Source organism: Scyliorhinus canicula, chromosome 15 (genome assembly GCF_902713615.1).
Source record: "Scyliorhinus canicula chromosome 15, sScyCan1.1, whole genome shotgun sequence".
Taxonomy (NCBI): domain Eukaryota; kingdom Metazoa; phylum Chordata; class Chondrichthyes; order Carcharhiniformes; family Scyliorhinidae; genus Scyliorhinus; species Scyliorhinus canicula.
In genome coordinates this window covers 46,279,083-46,305,994 of record NC_052160.1, presented here as the reverse complement: position 1 = coordinate 46,305,994, position 26,912 = coordinate 46,279,083, and the positions used below count along the sequence as shown (strand labels likewise).

General features: G+C 47.1%; 1 protein-coding gene across 1 annotated transcript in view; it reads left to right on the top strand.

Annotated features, from left to right (window-relative positions):
* iqce (IQ motif containing E) overlaps positions 1-25,249 on the top strand; it is a 95,831-nt gene extending 70,582 nt beyond the window's left edge. Inside the window, exons 18-20 of the mRNA XM_038819591.1 lie at positions 3,721-3,818; positions 16,667-16,786; positions 21,861-25,249. Coding sequence (XP_038675519.1) covers positions 3,721-3,818; positions 16,667-16,786; positions 21,861-21,976 — 334 coding nt within the window. The 3' untranslated portion in view covers positions 21,977-25,249. The remainder of the gene's footprint in view (positions 1-3,720; positions 3,819-16,666; positions 16,787-21,860) is intronic.
* Positions 25,250-26,912: the final 1,663 nt, after the last annotated feature.

The window sequence follows — 26,912 nt, the reverse complement described above, 5'->3', positions numbered from 1 at the left end:
CCAATTCATTTTTTCCAATTAAGGGGCAATTTAGCGTGGCCAATCCACCTACCCTGCGCATCTTTGGGTTGTGGGGGCGAAACCCACGCAAACACGGGAAGAATGTGCAAACTTCACACGGACAGTGACCCAGAGCTGGGATTGAACTTGGGACCTCGGCGCCGTGAGGCAGCAGGGATAACCCACTGCTTCACCGTGCTGTCCGGGAGTGAATTTGATGATTTGTCAGTGATGATTTGGGCTGCACGGTAGCACAGTGTGTAGCACTGCCACTTCACAGCGCTAGGGTCCCAGGTTCGATTCCTGGCTGGGTAACTGTCTGTGCAGAATCTGCACGTTCTCCCTGTGTCTGCGTGGATTTCCTCTGGGTGCTTCGGTTTCCTGCCACAAGTCCCGAAAGACGTGTTGTTAGATGAATTGGACATTCTGAATTCTCCCTCCGTGAACCCGAACAGGCGCCGGAATGTGGCGACTAGGGGCTTTTCACAGTAACTTCATCGCAGTGTTAATGTAAGCCTACTTGTGACGATAAAAATTATTTAAATTAAATTTAAATTAATATCATGGTAAACAGTAGTCAGCATGCATTTGGAAGGGAACAATTCCAAGCTCCTGGACATGAAAAGACCTGCAAAGCTGCATCTTTTTACTTCCAGAAGGCAATTGACAAAGTCAAAAAGCTTTTGGTTAAACTCTTAACTGTGAAGATTTAAGGTACATCATTGGAATGAACAACCTGGCTGAAGGATAGAAGACAAGATTGTTTATTGGAGGAGTTATGTTAGAGTTTGGAAAATACTGGGCAAAATGTTTCAGAGATCGCTGCTGAACTTTCAATTTCCATCATTGGGTTGCTCACTCGGCTAAATCGCTAGCTTTTAAAGCAGACCAAGCAGGCCAGCAGCACGGTTCGATTCCCGTACCAGCCTCCCCGAACAGGCGCCGGAATGTGGCGACTAGGGGCTTTTCACAGTAACTTCATTGAAGCCTACTCGTGACAATAAGCGATTTTCATTTCATTTCATTTCAATACACAAGCACAACAGACACTAGCAAATCTGCACAATCCCAAACTTGGAAGGTCATTGGAATTGGAAAAGCAACTCTGAGGTTACAGAACAAACTAGAGAACTGAGCGGAGAAATGAACAATTTATCGGAAGAAAAAATGGCGCTGATGAAGATGAAAAAGAGACTTGTTGCTAAACATGCCCACTAAGCTATCTAGCCAAACAATAGGCTACAATTAAGAATAAGCAGTCAAATTGTTCAATGCTTTAACCACCCATTGAGTCCAGTTCAGGTCACTGAGACACAAAGAAGACATTAATGTGCTGGAGACAGTGCACCGAAGAGCCATCAGGCTGACCTCTATATAAAAGGCCTGACCTATGAGGGATGAGTAACGACATTTGGACTGTTCAGTCTTGAAATGGGGCATTGAATGGCAATCTTATAGAGGTACACAAGATATTAATTAAAGGCATGGAAAAATTAATTTATACAAAATTGAGACAGTAGAGCAAATTGACAGGTGTTAAGACTAGTAAACCTAGGATTGATATCTGGAAGTTTTAACGAGAATCGTGTGATCAGAACCTGTCATGGATTTCAGCTTGGTGGAGATGAAATCACAGATAGTGGGCGGGATTTTCCGTTTCTGAGTTGAAGGCCGCGATTCTCCGCAACCACGATGGGTGGGAAAATAGCGGGAGGTCCGCTCCTGCACCTCCCGCTATTCTTCCCGCCCCCCCCCCCCCACCCCCCCCAAATGGAGTGTCCGGCTTTCCGACATGGGCCGATTCCGCTACCGTTGAGGGGCTAGTACTGAAGCCGCGTGGAACACACTCGATTCCACTGAAAAACAGTGCAGGATACGCCAGGTCCATGATGGGCACTCGGGAGGCTGACGAGCTGCAGCTGCACATACACATTACACTCCCCACACACTTATCCCAGACAAAAAGATGGCACTGGTTGTGCTGGAGCCGCCCATACAGCTGAAGGGTCGTCTGGGGCCAGTGGGCACTCAGGAGGATGCCCTGGGGGGACACCTATAGGACCCATGGCGCCAGGTTCAAAGCGGATGGGCCGAGCGGCCTGCCGTTCCCGACCTGTTCACAACGGCGGCAACCTTACCTGGTCGCTGCCGTCATGAACATGGCTGCCAGGTAACTGTGGGGCCTAGGGGGGTGCGGATCGGGGATCGAGCACCACGACTGTGCTCGGGAGGGGACTGGCCCGCGATCGGTGCCCACCAATCGTCGGGCCGGCGTCTCAAGGGGACGCACTCTTTCCCCTCCACCGCCCCGCAAGATCAAGCTGCCACGTCTTGTGGGGCGGCTGAGGGGAAAGACGGCAACCACGCATGCGCGGGTTTGAGCTGTCCAACCCGCGCATGCGCGGCTGACGTCATTAGGCACCGCCGCAGCGTCATTCTTGGCGCGCCGGGCCTTGAAGCCAGGGACAAGGCCCGGCCGCCGGGTTTCCCGGTACGGCCCGCCTATCCCCCCGGGTAGGGGATAATAGGGGGCCGGGAGAGGCTTCCGATGCCGTCGTGAACCTCTCCGGGTTTCACGACGGCATCGGGCCTTGCGGAGAATTCCGCCCGAAGTGTTGATGCCAACGGAGAATCCGTGGACTTTTACAACAGGAAAACCAGTGCGGCAACTGGACCGATTCCGCTATCGTTGAGGGGCTAGTACTGAAGCCGCGTGGAACACACTCGATTCCACTGAAAAACGGTGCAGGATACGCCAGGTCCATGATGGGCACTCTGGAGGCTGACGAGCTGCAGCTGCACATACACATTACACTCCCCACACACTTATCCCAGACAAAAAGATGGCACTGGTTGTGCTGGAGCCGCCCATACAGCTGAAGGGTCGTCTGGGGCCAGTGGGCACTCAGGAGGATGCCCTGGGGGGACACCTATAGGACCCATGGCGCCAGGTTCAAAGCGGTGTGTGCAGGTGCATGGCTGCCTTGCCAGCTGCAGCAATGGTGTTCCCTGCCTGTCCACACCAAACTCATAGCCCACCTCCTGGCCACCCCCACTACTTCCCCAGCCAGCGGCACAATGAGCAAACTATGGCGATGTTGGGCACCTTCCGTACTCCCTCTCTCTCCCTCAGCAGCTGGCGCACCAGTTTCATGATTTTTAAAAGCACAAGTGAACCACGCCGTCGAGAACTCGGCCCATCGGAGCCAGAGAATCGCAAAGGCCCTGGAGAGTACTGGTCAGGCCCTTTAATGATATGCAAACGGTACATACTGTACGTGCGGAGTGAAATACATTGAGGCCGTTTTCAAGGTGCTGGAGCATTGCAATTTGGAGTCAAATCGACACCTGCCACAATTTTGCTGTCAGAACCAATTCTCCGCCCAATCATCTTTCCCGATTTCGGTGATGGCTAACGGAAAATCTAAGAAATAGTTGCATGCTGTGATGGTTGAACATCAGACTCTTTCTAGTTCCCACAAACCAAGAGAGGCTAAATGTCCTCCCTTATCCATAATTATTTGGGATGCAATATGAATCTGTCCCCTCTCTTATATGCGACAAATGCACTATAACCTTCACTACCAGGATTCAATTTACAGAAGTAATGAAACCTCCTTCTGTCTTTTAGATGTTGATGAATGTTCTGTGCATTTTCAGCTTTACATCTGGAAAATAAGGAAAGTTACCATTTGCTTATGTTTTACCTCTCATTCATAGTGCTGAGCAAAGAAAAGGCGCATCTACTAGAGACACAAAAGAGATCACAATTACAAGAAGGAAATCCAGTAATGTTCAGCCATGGTCAAAGTATTCTGGTAGGTATAGAAATCCCCTGACTTGTGGGCCAGCAACCATTCTTCCACCAAACTTAGCTGGGTTTTTTGTGACATAGTAAATCTTTTTTTTTTTTTTTTATAAATTTAGATTACCCAATTATTTTTTCCAATTAAGGGGCAATTTAGCGTGGCCAATCCACCTACTCTGCACATTTTTGGGTTGTGGGGGCGAAACCCACGCAGACACGGGGAGAATGTGCAAACTCCACACGGACAGTGACCCAGAGCCGGGATCGAACCTGGGACCTCAGCGCCGTGAGGCGGTTGTGCTAACCACTAGGCCACCGTGCTGCCCTGTGACATAGTAAATCTTTACCAGCCTCCACCTACCCTACATATTTATGCACTAATGACAGCCAACTGCTGTTCACACTTGCGACAGAATTCGGAGGTCCTGATTATACCAAGTAAAATAAATACTTGTCTATTCCCATTCTTTGTAGAGGAGTTTTTTCAAACCCGAAGGAAATCTAGGGATGTGAGGACAGAGTAGGAAAGTGGAGTTTTTTTTATAAATTTAAAGTGTCCAATTCATTTTTTCCAATTAAGGGGCAATTTAGCATGGCCAATCCACCCACTTGCACATCTTTGGGTTGTGGGGGTGAAACCCACGCAGACACGGGGAGAATGTACAAACTCCACACGGACAGTGACCCAGAGCCAGGATTGAACCTGGGACCTCGGCACCGTGAGGCAACAGGGCTAACCCACTGCGCCACTGTGCTGCCCAGGTAGAAGATCAACCATCATCTTTTTGAATGACAGAGAAATCTCAAGGGACCATATGGCCTATTCATGCTTCTGTTTCTTATGTTTGTTTTGATATCCTATTTATTTTCCCACATTCAATTTGGGGTAGGATTTTTACCAAAGCTTTCAAGGATTTAAGGAAATGAGAGCCTTGAAACTAGTGGTGGTTCTTTAGCAAAGGGTAACAAGTTTCATTCCCACTCACCTAAAGTTATGTAAATTAAATAACTTGCATTTATATTGCACCTTTCACATTTTCAGCATGCCCCCAGATACTTTACAACCAATGGGTCCCTTTTGAACTCCAGCCATTGTCGTTATGTAGGCAAATTCAGCAGCAGTTTTACATCCAGCAAGAGCCCACAAAGATCAAATAAATGTTCTTGGCATTGGTTACGGCATCAATGTTGGCTGAGACTTCAGCAGTGCTCCTATGCCCACTTGAAGTAGTACTGCAGATCCTTTCCATCCATCTGAATAGAGAGAGACAGAATAACATCCCCAACAATGCAGCGCTTCCTCATTGCTGCACTGAAATAACTAAGAAGGATGACTGAGATAATGCAATGGTTGTTGTCCATATAAATTTTAAGGAAGAGTTTGACAAAGTATCACGCAAATGGCAGGTTGACAAAATTAAGGCTCATGAAATGAAGGTCAGTGCCAGCTTGGATAAAAATTCAGCTGCAGGATAGAAAACTGCAAGTTGTGGCAAATGGTTGTTTTTCACATTGGAAGATGGTAGACATCTGTGTCCTTCATGTTTCACTGCCACTCTTTTGATATATTAAATAACTTGGACGTCGGAACACAGAGTGAAATTTCAAAATTTGCAAATTATACCATAGTAGGATGTGTGGAAAACAGTGAGGATGATACCAGTTAGCTGCAACAGGACATGGGTAAGCTAACAGAAAGGACAGACAATGGCAGATTTAATGCAGAGTAGTCTGAGGTGTTCCAGCTTGGCAGAAGGAATTGGAAGAGGCAACATACACTGAATACACTTCTAAAGAATATGCAGGGACTTGGGTGTTATTGTGCATAGATCTTTGAAGGTAGCTGAACAGGGAGAGTAATTAGCAAAACATATGGATTCTTGGGCTTCTTAAATAGAGGCATTGAGTACAAAAGCAGGGAAGTTTTGTGAAATAAAAGGAAAATACTGTGGCGCTGGAGATCTGAAATAAAAATAGGAAGAGCAGGAAAATCTCAGCATCTGTGAACAGACAAACCGAGTTAACGTTGAGTCCAATGTGACTCTGCTTTGGAACTGAAGTTGCACTGAACCTGCATGGATAGTCACCTCTGTTGTATATATCACATACGAGATGTAATACAGTAAGGCTCCTGTACCACAGGAACGGGGGTAGATCCCTGCCTGCTGGCTCCGCCTAGTACATAGAACATAGAACGATACAGCGCAGTACAGGCCCTTCGGCCCTCGATGTTGCACCGACATGGAAAAAAAAACTAAAGGCCATCTAACCTACACTATGCCCTTATCATCCATATGCTTATCCAATAAATTTTTAAATGCCCTCAATGTTGGCGAGTTCACTACTGTTGCAGGTAGGGCATTCCACGGCCTCACCACTCTTTGCGTAAAAAACCCACCTCTGACCTCTGTCCTATATCTATTACCCCTCAATTTAAGGCTATGTCCCCTCGTGCTAGCCACCTCCATCCGCGGGAGAAGGCTCTCGCTGTCCACCCTATCTAACCCTCTGATCATTTTGTATGCCTCTATTAAGTCACCTCTTAACCTTCTTCTCTCTAACGAAAACAACCTCAAGTCCATCAGCCTTTCCTCATAAGATTTTCCCTCCATACCAGGCAACATCCTGGTAAATCTCCTCTGCACCCGTTCCAAAGCTTCCACGTCCTTCCTATAATGAGGCGACCAGAACTGTACGCAATACTCCAAATGCGGCCGTACCAGAGTTTGGTACAGCTGCATCATGACCTCATGGCTCCGGAACTCAATCCCTCTACCAATAAAGGCCAACACACCATAGGCCTTCTTCACAACCCTATCAACCTGGGTGGCAACTTTCAGGGATCTATGTACATGGACACCGAGATCCCTCTGCTCATCCACACTACCAAGAATTTTACCATTAGCCAAATATTCCGCATTCCTGTTATTCTTTCCAAAGTGAATCACCTCACACTTCTCCACATTAAACTCCATTTGCCACCTCTCAGCCCAGCTCTGCAGCTTATCTATGTCCCTCTGTAACCTGCAACATCCTTCCGCACTGTCTACAACTCCACCGACTTTAGTGTCGTCTGCAAATTTACTCACCCATCCTTCTGCGCCCTCCTCTAGGTCATTTATAAAAATGACAAACAGCAACGGCCCCAGAACAGATCCTTGTGGTACGCCACTCGTAACTGAACTCCATTCTGAACATTTCCCATCAACTACCACTCTCTGTCTTCTTTCAACTAGCCAATTTCTGATCCACATCTCTAAATCACCCTCAATCCCCAGCCTCCGTATTTTCTGCAATAGCCGACCGTGGGGAACCTTATCAAACGCTTTACTGAAATCCATATACACCACATCAACTGCTCTACCCTCGTCTACCTGTTCAGTCACCTTCTCAAAGAACTCGATAAGGTTTGTGAGGCATGACCTACCCTTCACAAAACCATGCTGACTATCCCTAATCATATTATTCCTATCTAGATGATTATAAATCGTATCTTTTATAATCCTCTCCAAGACTTTACCCACCACAGACGTTAGGCTCACCGGCCTATAGTTACCGGGGTTATCTCTACTCCCCTTCTTGAACAAAGGGACCACATTTGCTATCCTCCAGTCCTCTGGCACTATTCCTGTAGCTAATGATGACCTAAAAATCAAAGCCAAAGGCTCAGCAATCTCTTCCCTGGCTTCCCAGAGAATCCTAGGATAAATCCCATCCGGCCCCGGGGACTTATCTATTTTCACCTTGTCCAGAATTGCCAACACTTCTTCCCTACGCACCTCAATGCCATCTATTCTAATAGCCTGGGTCTCAGCATTCTCCTCCACAATATTATCTTTTTCTTGAGTGAATACTGACGAAAAGTGTTCATTTAGTATCTCGCTTATCTCCTCAGCCTCCACACACAACTTCCCACCACTGTCCTTGACTGGCCCTACTCTTACCCTAGTCATTCTTTTATTCCTGACATACCTATAGAAAGCTTTTGGGTTTTCCTTGATCCTACCTGCCAAAGACTTCTCATGTCCCCTCCTTGCTCGTCTCAGCTCTCTCTTTAGATCCTTCCTCGCTTCCTTGTAACTATCAAGCGCCCCAACTGAAACTTCACGCCTCATCTTCACATAGGCCTCCTTCTTCCTCTTAACAAGAGATTCCACTTCTTTGGTAAACCACGGTTCCCTCGCTCGACCCCTTCCTCCCTGCCTGACTGGTACGTACTTATCAAGAACATGCAATAGCTGTTCCTTGAACAAGCTCCACATATCCAGTGTGCCCAACCCTTGCAGCCTACTTCTCCAACCAACACATCCTAAGTCATGTCTAATGGCATCATAATTGCCCTTCCCCCAGCTATAACTCTTGCTCTGCGGGGTATACTTATCCCTTTCCATCACTAACGTAAAGGTCACCGAATTGTGGTCACTGTCTCCAAAGTGTTCACCTACCTCCAGATCTAACACCTGGCCTGGTTCATTACCCAAAACCAAATCCAAAGTGGCCTCACCTCTTGTTGGCCTGTCAACATATTGTGTCAGAAAACCCTCCTGCACACATTGTACAAAGAACGACCCATGCAATGTACTCGAACTATATCTTTTCCAGTCAATATTAGGAAAGTTAAAGTCTCCCATAACAACTACCCTGTTACTTTCGCTCTTTTCCAGAATCATCTTCGCCATCCTTTCCTCTACATCTCTAGAACTATTAGGTGGCCTATAGAAAACTCCCAACAGGGTGACCTCTCCTTTCCTGTTTCTAACCTCAGCCCATACTACCTCGGAAGAAGAGTCCCCATCTTGCATCCTTTCTACCACCGTAATACTGTCCTTGACTAGCAGCGCCACACCTCCCCCTCTTTTGCCCCCTTCTCTGACCTTACTAAAGCACCTAAACCCCGGAACCTGCAACAACCATTCCTGTCCCTGCTCTATCCATGTCTCTGAAATGGCCACAACATCGAAGTCCCAGGTACCTACCCATGCTGCCAGTTCCCCTACCTTATTTCGTATACTCCTGGCATTGAAATAGACACACTTCAAACCACAGACCTGAACACTGCCGCCCTCCTGCGAAGTCAAAACTGTGCTCCTGACCTCTCTACTCTCAATCTCTCGCACCCCAAAACTACAATCCAGGTTCCCATGCCCCTGCTGAATTAGTTTAAACCCCCCCAAAGAGTACTAACAAATCTCCCCCCCAGGATATTGGTGCCCCTCAGGTTCAGATGTAGACCATCCTGTCTATAGAGGTCCCACCTTCCCCAGAAAGAGCCCCAGTTATCCAGAAATCTGAATCCCTCCCGCCTGCACCATCCCTGTAGCCACGTGTTTAATTGCTGTCTCTCCCTATTCCTCATCTCACTATCACGTGGCACGGGCAACAACCCAGAGATAACAACTCTGTTTGTTCTCGCTCTGAGCTTCCATCCTAGCTCCCTAAAGGCCTGCCTGACATCCTTGTCCCCTTTCCTACCTATGTCGTTAGTGCCAATGTGGACTACGACTTGGGGCTGCTCCCCCTCCCCCTTAAGGACCCGGAAAACACGATCCGAGACATCACGTACCCTTGCACCTGGGAGGCAACATACCAAACGTGAGTCTCTCTCGCTCCCACAAAATCTCCTATCTGTGCCCCTGACTATTGAGTCCCCAATTACTAATGTTCTACTCCTTTCCCCCCTTCCCTTCTGAGCAACAGGGACAGACTCCGTGCCAGAGGCCCGTACCCCATGGCTTACCCCTGGTAAGTCGTCCCCCCCACAAGTATCCAAAACGGTATACTTGTTACTCAGGGGAACGACCGCAGGGGGTCCCTGCACTGACTGCTTCTTCCCAGTCCCTCTTACAGTTACCCATCTATCTCCAGTCTTTGGTGTAACTACTTCCCTGAAGCTCCTATCTATGACCCCCTCTGCCTCCCGAATGATCCGAAGTTCATCCAGCTCAAGCTCCAGGTCCCTAACACGGTTTTTGAGGAGCTGGAGTTGGGTGCACTTCCCACAGATGAAATCAGCAGGGACACTGACGGCGTCCCTCACCTCAAACATTCTGCAGGAGGAGCATTGTACTGCCTTCCCTGACATCCCCTCTAGATTAAAAAAAACAAGAAAAAGAAAAAGAAAGGAAGAGCTTACCTGATATTACCTCAAACCCTGATCCCGCTGAAAGGTAAGCAAACTTAAAGGCACTCACTCACCTTCACGACAGGCCCCTGCTCCCGCTTCCCAACCACCGTGGGGTGGGGGGGTTGGTTAGAGGAGGAGGTAGGGTGGGAAACACTCACAAAGTGTTTCGGGTTTAACTGTCACTTGCCAACAGCCCCTCCACAAACCACCTTCAACTTAGGCTGACCGCACTGCACGTATGCAAATTTCCCCAGAACAGCTGATCAGTAGCTCTGCTCTGCTGCCCTCTGCTGGTTGCTTGCCTTTACTCAAACTCCTTGGGTCTTCTTCGCAGGTTCACCTTCAACTTAGGCTGACCGCACTGCACGTATGCAAATTTCCCCAGAACAGCTGATCAGTAGCTCTGCTCTGCTGCCCTCTGCTGGTTGCTTGCCTTTACTCAAACTCCTTGGGTCTTCTTCGCAGGTTCACCTTCAACTTAGGCTGACCGCACTGCACGTATGCACATTTCCCCAGAACAGCTGATCAGTAGCTCTGCTCTGCTGCCCTCTGCTGGTTGCTTGCCTTTACTCAAACTCCTTGGGTCTTCTTCGCAGGTTCACCTTCAACTTAGGCTGACCGCACTGCACGTATGCACATTTCCCCAGAACAGCTGATCAGTAGCTCTGCTCTGCTGCCCTAATGTACAAGTAGGCGGAGTATAAATGTGTGTGCTCACCAAGCTGCAGCCATTTCGGCAGCAACTGCAGGAGGCTACACATCTCTGCTTAATAAAGCCTCGATTGCACTCTACTCTCGTCTCGTCGTAATTGATAGTGTATCAATTTATTAAGCAGAGATTTTACAACGATGGACCTCCGCATCAAACCAGATCGCCTGCAGCTGCACCCTCAAGCAGACAACGCCAAGTCGGCCTTCGCCCACTGGCTAGCTTGCTTTGAAACCTACATCGGATCTGCAACAGAACCACTCACAGAAGCGCAGAAACTCCAGATCCTGTATACACAGCTGAGCTCCGATATCTTTCCCCTCATCTGGGACGCGTCCACCTACGCTGAGGCCATGGCGCTTCTGAAAGAGAACTAAACCCAGCAGACCAACAAAATCTATGCCAGGCACCTCCTGTCCACGCGGCATCTACTCTCCGGTGAGTCTGTAGAAGATTTCTGGCGTGCCTTGCATGCCTTGGCGAGGGACTGCGATTGCCAGGCCATTTCGGCCGTTGAACATTCCGAACTCCTAATCAGGGACGCTTTTGTTACGGGCATAGGGTCGGTGTGCATCTGCCAGCGCCTCTTAGAAGGGGCTACCCTCGACCTCGCGGCAACCAAGAAACTTGCGATCTGACTAACGGTCGCCTCCCGTAATGTACAAGTGTACGCCCCAGACAGCACGGCGCCCCCTCCTGGACATCGTGGACCCCACCAGCGAACACCCCATCGTGGACCCCACCAGCGACCGCCCCATCGTTCACCCCACCAGTAACTGCCCCCAGCCAACCCCAAGCCTGCGCCGCGTGGCAGCAAGCCAACCACGGGGGGACCCAAGTGCTACTTCTGCGGACAGACAAAGCACCCCCGGCAGCGCTGCCCGGCACGGTGCGCACTCTTAAAGGCTTGCGGGAAGAAAGGATATTTCGCTGCTGTGTGCCAGGCCTGCGCAATCGCCACTGTAACCAGGCCCATTGTTCCTGCACCCCCCACGTGCAACCCATGGGCGCCACCATTTTCGGCCCCGCAACCCACGTGCGGCCTGTGGGCGCCGCCATCTTCCTTGCCTCAGAACACGTGCGGCCCATGGGCGCCACCATCTTGCTTGCCTCTGGACATGTGCGGCCCGTGGGCGCCGCCATCTTCCCCCCCATCAGGCCTCGTGCGGCCTGTGGGTGCTGCCATCTTTAACGCCACGTGCGTCCCGTGGGCGCCGCCATCTTCCCCCACCTCAGGACCCCTGCTCGTCGGGCACCTCATAGGGCCGCTCATCGCCTGCAACCGCCGCCGATTAGCCAGGGGTCTTCCAACACCAGCTACAGCTCGTCTCCATCACGATCGACCAGTCCCGGCCGCGCAACCGCGTCGACGATGGTAAAGGTCGATGGGCACAAGACATCATGCCTTCTTGACTCCAGGAGCACAGAGAGCTTCATCCACCTCGATACGGTAAGGCACTGCTCGCTCGCTGTGCACCCCATCACACAATGAATCTCCCTGGCCTCTGGATCCCACTCCATTGCGATCCGGGGGTACTGCACCGCCACCCTCACCATCCAGGGCGTAGAGTTCAGCGACGTCCGGCTCTACGTCCTCCCCAACCTATGCTCTGCCTTGCTACTCGGCCTGGACTTCCAGTGCAACCTCCAAAGTCTCACTCTGAAATTCGGCGGGCCCCTATCACCCCTTACTGTATGAGGTCTCACAACCCTTAAGGTCGACCCGCCTTCTCTGTTTGCAAACCTCACCCCGATTGCAAGGTCGCCACCAGGAGCAGGCGGTACAGTGCCCAGAACAGGACCTTCATCAGGTCTGAGGTCCAACGGCTGCTGCGGGAAGGCATCATCGAGGCCAGCAACAGCCCCTGGAGAGCCCAAGTGGTAATTGTGAAAACTGGGGACAAAAACAGGATGGTCGTTGACTACAGTCAGACCATCAATTGGTACACGCAGCGCGACATGTCCCCCCTCCCACGCATATCTGATATGGTCAATCAGATTGCACAGTACCGGGTCTTCTCGACAGTGGACCTGAAATCTGCCTACCACCAGCTCCCCATTTGCAAGGCGGACCACCCGTACACTGCGTTTGAAGCAGATGGCCACCTTTATCACTTCCTTAGGGTTCCCTTTGGCGTCACTAATGGGGTCTCGGTCTTCCAACAGGAGATGGACCGAATGGTTGACTGGTACGGACTGCGGGCCACCTTCCCGTACCTGGATAGCGTCACCATCTGTCGCCACGACCAGCAGGACCACGACGCTAACCTTTCCTAATTCCTCCACACCGCCAAACTCCTCGACCTTACGTACAACAAGGAGAAGTGTGTGTTCAGCACCAACCGCTTAGCCATCCTCGGCTATGTGGTGCAAAATGGAGTTCTAGGGCCCGACCCCGACCGCTTGCACCCCCTCGTGGAACTCCCCCTCCCCCACTGCCCCAAGGCCCTCAAACGATGCCTGGAGTTCTTCTCATACTACGCCCAGTGGATCCTTAACTATGCGGACAAGGCCCGCCCACACATTCACTCCACCGCTTTTCCCTTGACGGCCAAGGCTCACCAGGCCTTCAACCATATCAAGGCCGACATCGCCAAGACCGCGATGCACGCAGTCAACGAAACACTCCCCTTCCAAGTCGAGGGCGATGCATCAGACGTCGCTCTGGCCGTCAACCTCAACCAGGCAGGCAGGCCCGTGGCATTCTTTTCAGGCACCCTCCATGCCTCTGAAATTCGGCACTCCTCCGTCGAGAAGGATGTCCAAGCCATCGTAGAAGCTGAGCGGCATTGGAGGCATTACCTGGCCGGCAGGAGATTCACTCCTCACTGACCAACGGTCGGTTGCCTTCATGTTCAATAACACACAGCGGAGCAAGATCAAAAATGATAAAATCTTGAGGTGGAGGATCGAGCTCTCCACCTACAATTACGAGATTTTGTATCGCCCCGGTAAGCTCAATGAGCCCCCCGATGCCATGTCCCGAGGTACATGTGCCAGCGCACAAGTGGACCGACTCCGGACCCTACACGACGCTCTCTGTCACCCAGGGGTCACCCGGTTCTTTCACTTCATAAAGGCCCGCAATCTGCCCTACTCCATTGAGAAGGTCAGGCTATCACCAGAGACTGCCAGGTCTGCGCGGAGTGCAAGCCACACTTCTACCGGCCAGACCACGCGCATCTAGTGAAGGCCTCCCACCCCTTTGAATGCCTCAGCGTGGATTTCAAAGGGCCCCTCCCTTTCACCGACCAAAACACGTACTTCCTTAACGTGGTCAACGAATACTCCAGATTCCCCTTCGCTATTCCATGCCCCGATATGACGTCTGCCACAGTCATCAAAGCACTCAACACCATCTTCGTCCTGTTCGGTTTCCCCGCCTACATCCACAGCGCCGGGGATCCTCCTTTATGAGTGATGAGCTGCATCAGTACCTGCTGAGCAAGGGCATCGCCTCAAGCAGGACGACCAGCTACAACCCCCAGGGAAACGGGCAGGTGGAGCGAGAGAATGGGATGGTCTGGAAGGCCGTCCATCTTGCCCTATGGTCCAAAATTCTCCCGGTCTCCCGCTGGCAGGAGGTCCTCCCCGACGCCCTTCACTCTATCCGATTGCTACTTTGCACTGCGACTAATGCAACCCCCCATGAACGTCTCCTTGCCTTCCCCAGGAAGTCCACCTCTGGGGTTTCGCTCCCAACATGGCTGGCAGCTCCAGGACCCGTTCTCCTCCGCAAGCACGTTCGCCTCCACAAGGCAGACCCGTTGGTCGAGAGGGTACAGCTACTCCATGCAAACCAGCAGTACACCTACGTGGCATACCCCGACGGCCGCCAAAATACAGTCTCCCTCATGGGCCTGGCACCAGCTGGTCCCCCCCCCCCCCCTCCACCGCCCCGTGCCACCCTTCCTCCTCCCACCTCACCACAGCTCCACGACGATCCGTCTTCCCCTTGGTCTCACCCGGGGATGAAGATGAGGTCTACACGCTCCCAGAGTCACCGGTGACCGAGCCGACGCCTGCATCGCCACCTGGACTGTGGCGCTCATAACGGAGGATCAAGGCACCTGATTGGCTGAATTTGTGAACTTACACCAAAATGTTAACCTTAAAATGCATGTAAATAGTTTTTCCACCACCCCCGCTGGACTCTTTTTTTTAACAGGGGATGAATGTGGTTGTCACCACTGTTGTATCACATACGAGATGTAATACGGTAAGGCTCATGTATTACAGGTACGGGGGTAGATCCTTGCCTGCTGACTCCGCCCAGTAGGCGGAGTATAAATGTGTGGGCTCACCGAGCTGCAGCCATTTCGGCAGCAGCTGCAGGAGGCTACACATCTCTGCTTAATAAAACCTCGATTACACTCTACTCTCGTTGTAATTGATAGTGCATCACTGCATAAAGCTGTGTTTGGGACACAACTATAATGTTAGATCCAATTTCGTCATCAAACTTTGAGAAGGATCTGAGGGCCCTTCAGGATGCAGAGGAAATTTACCAGAATGGTTCCGGGGTGAGTGATTTTCACAGCAAGATTGGGTAGGAGAAGCTGCATTGTTTTCCTTGGAGCAAAGGAGATCGAGGTAGATCTATTAGTTGTGTATAAGGTTATGAAAGGTTTAGATTAACCAGACAAAGAAAAGCAGTTTTCATTAGTTGCTCATACAAGCCCTAGAGGCAGGGTCACAGAATTATGGCTTTGGGTAAGAGATACAGGGACATTGCAGATGAGGGAGAACCTTTTGAAACAGTGACTGGTAATGACCTGGAACTCATTGCCTCCGAGTGTGATAGAAGCAGAAGTGATCCATGATTTCAAAAGGAAATTGGATGGGTATTTGATGGAAATAAACTTGCAGGACTACAGGATAGGAGCAGGATATTGGATGAACTGGATTGCTCTTGTCACATTATCTTGGGCTAATGCGCAGTTAATTCCAGCCCTACTTGACCCAGAGTCATGATATAAATGACATTAGATTTTATTTTAAAATATCTGAGGTCCTTGGCAGAGCCTGACAAGCAGGCTGCTTCAGCTTGAGTCCTCTGCTTAAAAGCACATTCCGAATATGGGTCTATGGACCAAAAATAATAAAAGAAAAGAAAATGGAGATAAAGGAAATAAACAGGAAGGACTTTTACACTCTATATAGAGCAAGCATGGATTTGATGACTGTGCTGTAATGACTCTGACTCTAATAAATCCAAGAAGAAATTCAGGAGGAACTACTTCATCCAGAGAATGTGGAACTCATTTCCACAAGTAGTAGTTGAAGCAAATAGCACAAATTTAAGGAAAAGCTGGATAGGTACATGAGGGAGAAAGGAACGGAAGAATATTCTTCCGATTAGGCACGTTACAGCCTTCCGGAGATAACATTGCGTTCAAAAACTTCAGACTGTGAACTCTCTCCTCCACCTTCACCCCATTTTTATTTCTATCAATGTATTTTTATTTTCATTTCTCCCATTGATCTATTTTTCGCTCATCATTGTTCACCCCACTCCACTTGGGTCAACTGTTCCTAGTTGTCCTTTGACACACTGCTCAACTTTGTTCTGCCATTCACACAATTTAAACTCTTTATGTGTCACTATCAGCAGCCTTCTTGGCCTTAATCACCCCCATTTGCATTCCTTTTGTCTTCTGTCCTCAACATCCTTGTCTATTTCCACCTATCGCTGGCCCCCTATCCAGCCCCACCGCTCCACACCCCGCCCCTCCCCCACTACAGTATAAATCTGACCCCATTTGGAGTTCTCGCTAGTTTTGACAAAGAGCCATCCAGACTCGAAACGTTAGCTCCCTTTCTCTCCACAGGTGCTGTCAGACCTGCTGAGATTGTCCAGTATTTTTTGTTTTTGTTTCAGATTCCAGCATCTGCAGTAATTTTCTTTTATCGGAAGAATATGCTGATAGGATTAGATGCTGGGACATGACTCCTGGTGACCATAAACACCTGCACAGACCTTTGGGGTCAAATGGCCTGTACATTTTATGTATTCTTGTTGCAGGGTACCTTAAAGATGATGAATATATTGATGAAATAGAGGAAGATATATTCGAGGATGAAGACCAAGAAGAAGCAGAGCTTTCAAAGAAGTTGAAGATATCACCAAATAGACCATCAACGTGTAAGTATTCTTGCATTTGGGTCACACTTGTTTTTATTGCCAATTCCTTTATAAACCATTTATTTTTTCTTTCTTTATATCCCAATTTTTTGTCCTTCTCCTCCAAAGATGATGATCCCCTACTAGCCTTTGATTCAATAGGCACTAGGTGTCCATTGTTAAGGAAGCAAGAGACTTGATAAAGAAATTTCTAAGAAGTCACCATAAAGATAGTAGTCAAGGAATTTCTAAATCTGTCTTGCCCTGGGGATGTTGGCGGTTTCTATGAGGAATCTCACAAGGTCTCCGAGGTTTCTGTAACCAAAATTGACATACCAAGTGGAACATTCACTGGCCAGGATCATTGCCATGGATGCAATGCAGACTGAAACTGCAGTAGGGAGAGCCCTCTATGGTTCGGTAATTGCAGAAAAACAAAACTAGTCCAACACCAGGACGTCACATTTGCTCACCAGCTCCCAGGATGAGTCCCATGTCAGTGGGCTGTCTCGTGCAGTGTGGTTGACAAAATCAGATTGAGGTATTCCCCCTGCCCTCCCCACCCCACTCCAGCAACCTCATGATGGAATTCATCATTTGTGTTTTGGAACACAGATAGAGGGAGGCAATCCTTGTCTGACTCGGGTCAAAATCTCACCTAAAACAAAGACGTACAACTGATTGTGAAGTTGCATGAATTCAGTATTAAATTAACAAATATGAACATAAGAAATTGACAAGCAAGAAAAGATCTGCTTCATGCTGAATAATTACTTTGTGTCGTTATTCATAGCAGAGGAATCGGTCAGCATGCCAGACAATAATAATCTTTATTAGTGTCACAAGTAGGGTTACATTAACGCTGCAATGAAGTTTCTGTGAAAATCCCCTAGTTGCTACATTTCAGCACCTGTTCGGGTACACTGAGGGAGAATTCAGAATGTCCAATTCACCTAACAAGCACGTCTTTCGGGGGTTGTGGGAGGAACTGGAGCGCCTGGAGGAAACACACGCAGACACGGGGCGAACGTGCAGGTTCCGCACAGACAGTGACCCAAGCCGGGATTCGAACCTGGGTCCCTGGTGCTTGAAACAACAGTGATAACCACTGTGCTACCGTGCCACTCATCAATCTTGCCAAATCAAGGACTCAACAAAATTAATATGAGCAAGACAGCAATAGTGGATAAATTAATGACACTACAAGGTACAAGTGGCAAATTACCAAGACCATCAAATCATAGCATGGTTAGAGCATATAAGGGGGCCATTTGACCCATCATATACTTGCTGCCTCTTTACAAGAGCAATCCACCTATTGCTACTCCCCCATCTTTTCCCCATAGCCCTGCATTTTGTATCTTTTCAGATAATGATCAAATTTCCTTTTGAATGCCATGATTGAATCTACCTCCACTTCAGGCAATGCATGCCAGATCCAAACCACTCACTGCTTAAAAACATTTTAAAAACTGTTGCCTTTTTTTTTGCCAATTACCTTACATCTGTGTCCTTTGATTTTCAATCATTCCACCAATGTTACAATTTCTCTCTCTACTCTGTCCAGTACCCTCATAATTTTGAATACCTCAATCAATTTTAGCCTCAACATTCTCATCTCCAATGAGAACTGTCCCAGCTGCTCCAATCTATCCATATAACTGAGCTCTTTCATCCCTGAAACCATTATCGTGAATCTTTTCTGCACCTTCTCCAATGCCTTCACATCCTTCCTAAAGTGTAGTGCCCAAAACTGGACACAATGCTCCAATTAAGGCTGAACCAGTGTTTTGTACAGGTTTATCATTATTTCATTGCTTTTGATTTCATGCTCCTATTTATCCAGAATCTTGTTTGTTTGATTCACCACTCTCACTACCTGTCCTACTACCTTCAACGATTTATGCAAATGAGTTAGGAACCGAAGTAGGTCATTTGTCTCCGAGAGCCTGCTCCACCACTCAGTAAGATCATGGTTGATCTGAATGTAGCCTCAGCTCCACTTTCCTGTCTACCCCCTATGCCCTTTGACTCCCTTGTCGATCAATAACTATCGAACTCCACCTTAAAAATATTCAATAATCCTACTATCCACTGCTCTCGTGAAGTACATCTATCCCAACAAGATTCGTCTCTGGGCTATTAAAGACACAAAGGCCAAAACGTTGGCCCCTCTCACCCTCTGGACTCCCGGGTCTTCCGACACTCCCAAGATTGCCACTTCTGGACTCGGGACCGCCTTTACCTTCAAGACCTCCGACATAACGTCTGCGAACCCATGCCAGAATCCCCCAAGCTTCAGACAGGCCCAAGTCGAATGCTATTTATATCTTTTCTCAAGTAAGGAGGCCAAAATTGTACTCAATATTCCTGTACAATTATGGCAAAACTTCCTTACTTTTATAATACATTCGTCTTGGAATAAACAGCAACATTCCATTTGCTTTCTGAATTACTTCCTGAACTTGCTTATTAACTTATTGTGATTCATTTTGTCCACATATATATATACTCCCAGGTTCCTCTGCTCCTGCACCCTTTTTAAAATTATACTACTTATTTGACCAACATGAATCACTTCCAACCAAAATGACTTGCTTCATACTTCTCTGCATTAAATTTTATCTATCAGGTGTGCATCCATTCCACCTACCTGTCCATTCCCTTTTGAAGTTTGAATACAGTTCAAAGCTCACAGTTCACAATAATTCCAAGTTTCATGTCATCCTCAAATTTCAAAATGTCCTGTACACCAAAGTCGAGGTCATTAATATATATCCGGAACAGCTGGGGTCCTAACACCTACCCTGGGGAACTCCACAACAAATTTTCCTCCAAGCAAAAAGACAACCCTCCATCACTACTCTCTGTTTCATGTCACTCAGTCAATTTTGTACCCATGTTACTATCTTTTTATTCCATGAGCTCTTAACTATTCCAACAAGCCTGTGATGGTTTGATCAGATGGTTTCTATCTCTGCATTTTAAAAAAATATGTGACTGAGAACATTTTGGATACTCTAAGTAGAACCTTTCAAAATTCTGTCAGTTTGGGAACCATTCCTTTGGATGGGAAAATTGCATATTCTACAATGCTATTTAAGGAAGGTGACAGAAGCAAACTAAGGAATTATAGACCAGTTTGCCTAACATCTCTTGGGAAATGTCTAGCGTCTATAATTAAGGACAGAGTGTCTGAACACCTTGAATATTTTCAGCTGAGCAGAGGCAGCCAACATGACTGATGAATCTGATTAATTTATTTTTGAAGCGGTGACTAAAGGAGGGAACAGGGGAATTTATATGAACTTCCAGAAGGTATTTGAGAAAATCCCCCTGAAGAGACTTTTGGCTAAAGTTGAAGCTCATGGAATTAAAGGCAAATTATTGACCGAGTTAGGAAATTGGCAAAGTGTCAAGAGACTGAGGGTAGGGATGATGGGCAGGTATTCTGATTGACAGGAGGTAACTAGTGGTGCCCTGTGTTTGGGCCTCAACTATTGGCTATATCCAATAATGACTTGGATGATGGGATAGCAAGTCACATCCAAATTTGCTGATGATCGAAAGATAGGTGAAATTGTAAGCAGTGGAGATAGAAGCATAAAATTACTCAAATATTGATAGATGAAGTGAATGGGCAAAAAACTGTGATTAATGGATTTCAATATAAGAAAATGTGAGGTTATCCACTTGATCCCGAAAAGTGTAGAATAGGGTATTTTTTAAATGGTGACAGCCAAAGAGATTTGAGGCTTCATGTACACATATCACTATAATGTCACAAAACCAGGTGGTGCAGTGGTTAGCACTGCTGCCTACGGCGCTGAGGACCCGGGTTTGATCCTGACCCCGGGTCACTGTATGTGTGAAGTTTGCACGTTCTCCCCGAGTCTGCATGGGTTCCACCCCCACAACCCAAAGATGTGCAGGTTAGGTGGATTGGTCACACTAAATTATCCCTTAATCGGATAAAAAAAATAATTGGGTACACTAAATTTATTTTTAAAAATAATGTCACAAAACAGGGACATAAAATACCCAAAAGTCTAATGGAATTCTGGCCTTTACATCTAGAGGAGTCAAATACAAGGGATAGAATTCATGCTTCAGCTATACAAAGCTCTGGTAGAAGACACTTTGAAGTACTGCGAGCATTTTTAGCCATTGTACCTTAGGAAGGATATTTTTTGCCTTGGCAAGAATACGGCATCGATTTATTAAACTGACATCTGGACTCAAGGTTTAAGCTATGAGAAGAGAATAAACAAATTAAGGTTGTAATCTCTGGATTTTAGAAGGTTAATGGTGATTTGATTGATGTTTTCAAGACCATCAGGGGAAGAGATGGGGTAAAATGTGAGAAACTATTTCTGCTGGTTGGGGAGTTGAGGACTATGGGGCATAGTCTAAAAATTTGTGCTAGACTTTGTGGTAATTAAATCAGTGTACACTTCTTCACGCAAAGGGTGGTAGAAGTTTGGAACTCCCTCCAGGAAGCAATAATAGATACTTGATCAATTTTTCCTTTAAAATGAAATTGATAGACTTTCATTCACCAAATATACTAAGGCATATGGGAAAAGAGCTGGTAAATGGGTTTAGATTGCAGATTAGCCATGATGCCCTGAACTCATGAAATGGCGGGAACAGATTTGAGGGGCTAAATGGCCACCTCCTGTTCCCACTATACTCTGTTCTTAAATTTTCACCCACCTCACTTACACTCCGTCCCCCATCCTTCCATTCCCTGCAGCTCTGGAATCCCAGAAGGAAAACTCCAGGATCAATAAGAAAAACTGATCTCTGGAAAATTTCTCTCTGACCCCACCCCCCCCCCCCCCCTCTCAGGCATTGGAAACAAGTCCGAGATCACATGGACCATGTGTCATTGATAAACATCTTGTACATGAAACAATTGCTGCTCAGCTCTATCTTGTTGGCTGAGAGTCAGAACCCACATCATTAGCCACCAACTTATCCCAGAGGCCCAGAATTTTGGGAACAGAGGAACAGCCTAACATCCAGTCTATTTCTACTCTGACAATATTCAAATAACAGTGTTTGGCATCCACATGGTTTTCTTCAATTCCAGCGAGGTCCAATCGATACCAGCCTCAAACTTCAGGAGAAGTGGAATCAGATGATTCTGACAGTGTCATTGTTACTTCACCATCACGGCCACTGAAACGCCAGGATTCCAACTTCTGAAGGCGGGTTATTTCACCCCAGAATTCTGCCAATCATTGTGAGCACTTGTGGGGGAGTCGAAGAAGGGAGTTTGTCATTTTGTAAAACTGCGGAAATCATGGTGTATGGATGGGTAAATTGTTAAGGAACATAAAACACGTCATTGATTTCATAAAAAGAGAAAATTTTGGAAATAATCAGGTAAAGCAACTTCTGTGGAGAGAGAATCTAATTTAACAGGCTAAATTGTCCCAAGGGGGTTGCGACCCCAATTTGTGACTATATGCAGGTCCTGTGCATGCCCTCGGGTATGCCTTATGGAGCAACTTTACATGGGGCAACCTCTTTATTAGTTGCCTCCACATTTGCCAATTAATTAAGGATGGTGGAAGGCCCAATCGGTGGGCCCGCAGCAATGATCCAGATGACAGCCTCACAAGAAAAGCTGAGCACTACTGGAAAAGAGGGAGACCTGGGGGTACCTTGTAATGGGAGCACTCACAAAGGCCTCCCACTTTAGTAGTGAAAAAGATAGCAAAGTACTCTGAGGGACTTCAGGGTGGAGGATTGATCTCTCAAGAAGAGTGCCTTCAGCTGCCCCTGGACCCCTTGGATAGTTGCAGCCCCCTAATGCTACCAATTACTTATGGGCAGCTGAGAGGGTTGCTGTTGCTGGGCGATGGTGGGAGAGTTGTAACACTGGTAAAATGGCTTGTTACGGGGTCTTAATTGCTTGCTCGCCTCCATGAAGCAAGGAGCCAATTCCCCAGGCAGCCTGTCCCTGGAAAGTCATTTGGAGGCGGAACAGAATCAGGAGCAGTCACAACAGGGTTTTCTGTGACATTTGCCTGCCTCCAAACTCATCTCCATAGGATTGGAATAATTCAGTCCAACATTTGAGGTCAATGATCATTTTTATCAGAACTCACAAAAGGTCTAATAAAACGTTCTTGACCGGAAAAGGGGCTGTTTAGCACAGGGCTAAGTCACTGGCTTTGAAAGCACACCAAGCAGGTCAGCAACACGGTTCGATTCCCGTAACAGCCTCCCCGAACAGGCGCCGGAATGTGGCGACTAGGGGCTTTTCACAGTAACTTAATTGAAGCCTACTCGTGACAATAAGCGATTTTCATTTCATTTCAAAAGTTAACACTAGTTCTCTCTCCACAGATGCTACCTGACCTGTTAGCATTTCCTAAATTTTCTCTCTATTTCTCATTTCCAGCAACTGTAACATTTTGCTTTTGTTTCATTTTAATAATTTTCTTTTCAGTTCCAGCCTGTGTTCTGGAAATTCTGCCCCATGCAATGTAAGTGGGGCAGATTCTTTCACAATGCACTTTTAACACGACTTTGCACCATGTCACTTTGAAGTGAAGCAGCTCTGTAATATGTACAGCACCAATTATTTCATCATGGAGTTCAGCACAGGTTGGTGTCTAAAAGCTTTGATTGCGGATGAAACCTCTCAGGTCATTGTATCAATACTTGCACTGGCATTCTTGTGCTCAACACCTGCCGAACTTTGAGCATTGGGTTATTCAACCAACCAAAATTGTATTGTACTGTTCAGTCGTTGGCCAAATCCTGCTCCTTTAGCCCTCAACATAAAGGTAATTTTTTCCCCACCTCCAAAATTGTAATTAATGATCATGTGAATTCTACGAAACAACCTTGTTAGTTCTAGAAACAAGTCTTTGAATAAAAGCTGAAAATGCTTGGCAGATGCATCCTTCCAGCATCTAAAATTTTGCGTTGCCTTGTGCAGTCAACAAATCATGTTGCCTGTCACCAGTCAGGGGTGTGTGCGAGATGTGTGTTTTTCACAACTTCAGAAGAAGATAGTTGCATATTTTGTTGCACAGGTCTGAAATTGCTTGGAAACTGTTTCCAAAAGCAGAGAAAGTATTGATGCTTTGTGTCAGCAAATCATCTCCATTCTGGTCAGGGCTTGTGGTGTCACTAGGGGCTGGTTTAGCACAGTGGGCTAAACAGCTGGCTTGTAATGCAGAACAAGGCAGCAGCGCGGGTTCAATTCCCGTACCGGCCTCCCCGAACAGGAGGCGGAATGTGGCGACAAGGGGCTTTTCACAGTAACTTCATTGAAGCCTACTTGTGACAATAAGTGATTATTATTATTATTATTATTACTATGAGCAGCCTTATTTAAATAGAGAATACACAAACATCACTTTTAGGCAAAACCTCTCTACCTGTTCCCATGTGAGCCACACAGAGCATGGATGCCAGCTAGCTCCCTGCATGGGGGAATGTAAAATATTAAATTGTGATGCCGTACTAGATGAGTATTTAGTACATCACAGTGGTAACCAAGATGAGCATATGCAGAATTTGGAAATGTGCTGGAGAGAAAATGGCTTATGTGCCTATCATTCTAGAGTAAATAATTTCATATATAGGGCCTGTTACCTTTCTCATTTCTGTGCTGGGTGACTTTTTTTCTATGTTTTGGAAGTGATGTACACATTTCCTTGATTCGTTCTTGGGATACATGCATCGCTGGCAGAGCTGGAAGTTATTGCCCATCCCTAATTTCCCTTGTGGAAGTGATGGTATGTTGTCTTCTTCCATTGGCTGCTGTGTGGTGAAGGTGTTGCTTCGGTGCTGTTAGGTAGGAAGTTCTAAGATCTTGATCTAATAATAATGATGAAACCATACTTGTCCCAAGTTGGAATGGTATTTGACTTGGAAGAGAATATGCAGGTGTAGGTGTTCCAATGCACCTGCTGTCCTTGTCCTTCTAGTTGGTGGAGGTCATGAGTTTGGAAGTGCTGCACAGAAGCCTGGTGAGTTTCTGCACTGCATCTTGTAGATGGCACACACTAGAGCCACAGTCTGCTAGTTGTGGAGACATGTTTAAGGTGTTTAAGATAGGCTGCTGATAAAGCCAATTGCTTTGTCTTACTATTAATCTTCTTGAGCGTTGTTGGAGCTGCACCCATCCAGTCAAGTGGAGAGTATCGGATAACATTTCTCCTGACTGTCCCTTATAGGTGGTAGAGAGACTTTGATAGTGTGAAAGACTGTATATTGAGGGGATTTGCATTGAGAAAATTGGGTTAACAAGTTAAGTTGCACCTTTTGAACTTGAATGTTTTGTTACATTTTGTAATCCCCTGTGCCTTGTGATTTATAGTGAGGAGATATTTATGGAATTTTCTGACTTCTCAATTGTTATATTTATGATGCATAATTTGTGCTGTATTTTTGTAACATACAATTTATTTTTAAGTTTTATTATAAGTAGAAATTTTAAATAAACTTCCTTTCATATTTTAACAATGTTTATGTACTGTTTTAAATGTTTCATTTTTTATATATATATATAGTATATGTGTTCAAATGATATCTAACCTAATTGACCTTTAAACATATTCGGGTGGTTGAATTAGTTAGTCCCCAAAAACAGGCATAGGGAATACGGTACATGATTAATCCCCATCCATTGGTTGCAATGCAGCCAGCACGTCAATTTTGTGAATGATCTCAGAGAGCAGCCAGTATTAACAATGCTGATTGGACTGCACGGTGACGCAGTGGTTAGCATTGCTGCCTCACGGCCCCAAGGTCCACGGTTCGATCCCGGCTCTGGTTCACTGTCCCTGCGGAGTTTGCACATTCTCCCCGTGTTTGCATGGGTTTCGCCCCCCACAACCCAAAGATGTGGATTGGCTACTCTAAATTGCCCCTTAATTGGAAAAAATGAATGGGTACTCTAAATTTATTTTAAAAAACAATGCTGATCATTATCTGTTCATATCATCAGGGGGCCAGTATCATGAATATGCAGTACTACAAAAGCTAGCCTGTACATTGTAAAAGGAAGGTGCATTTTGGCTTGAGAAGGTGCTGGGAATCATGATTAAAGAGAATCTGACCTGGGAAAATGTGAGGAATAGAAAAACAGGGGAGAGTGGACTCCAAAGTTTTCAGACACTGCACTGGAGGTGGTGGTGGAGGAACTGGAAAAAGGAGAGATGTCCTGTATCTGCAGGGGAGGAAGGAGGCTCTTCATACACACATTGAAAAGGCAGTGTGAGCAGGTGGCCATGGAAGTCAATGCCAAGAGATAAGGCCCCATGGGCGGCACGGTGGCACAATGGCAGCCCGGTGACACAGTGGTTAGCACTGCTGCTTCACAGCTTCAAGATCCTGGGTTCAATTCTGGCCTCAGGTGGCTGTCTGTGTGGAGTTTGCACTTTCTCCCCGTGTCTGCGTGGGTTTCATCCAGGTGCTCAGGTTTCCTCCCACAGTCCAAAAATGTGCGGGTTAGGTGGATTGGCCATGTTAAATTGCCCCTTAGTGTCCAAAAGATTAGTTGGGGTTACTGGGTTATGGGGATAGGGTGGAGGCATGGGCTTAACTAGGGTGCTCTTTCCAAGGGCTGGTGCAGACTCAATGGGCCGAATGGTCATCTCTTGCCCTGTAAATTCTATTGATTCTATCTAAATGCAGAACTGCAATAAGTCACATACTTAGTACTGCTGCAAGCCTTATACCTGCATCGCGTTGCTTGCACACTGCCAGCTACTCCAAAATGACAGCCAAATTAGTGGAACATGCATTACTCACTGGCACACACTCTCCTGCAGGACAAATAATGCATAATTGCAGCCAGGAGATAACTAGTGGGGGGACAGGCATGCCAGCATAACCCCTTGGTGGAGACATGCTGGCCATTATTGGGTCTGCCATTGGTGAGGCTGTGGCCAACAGCCGGCTGAAATCATCAAAGAGGACTGTATCCTCCTCCTCACATCCCACTCTCTCCTCGTCCCACATTCTCTTCTGATGTACAATTTAAAGATAATGCACCTCTTACCACCCTGCACCACAACTTCACTCTTGTGCCTTTATCCATTAAGATACCCAAAAGATGCAACCTGGCCAGGCAGTGGAGAGTGACCAAGAGATTAATGATGTACCATTTCTTGAT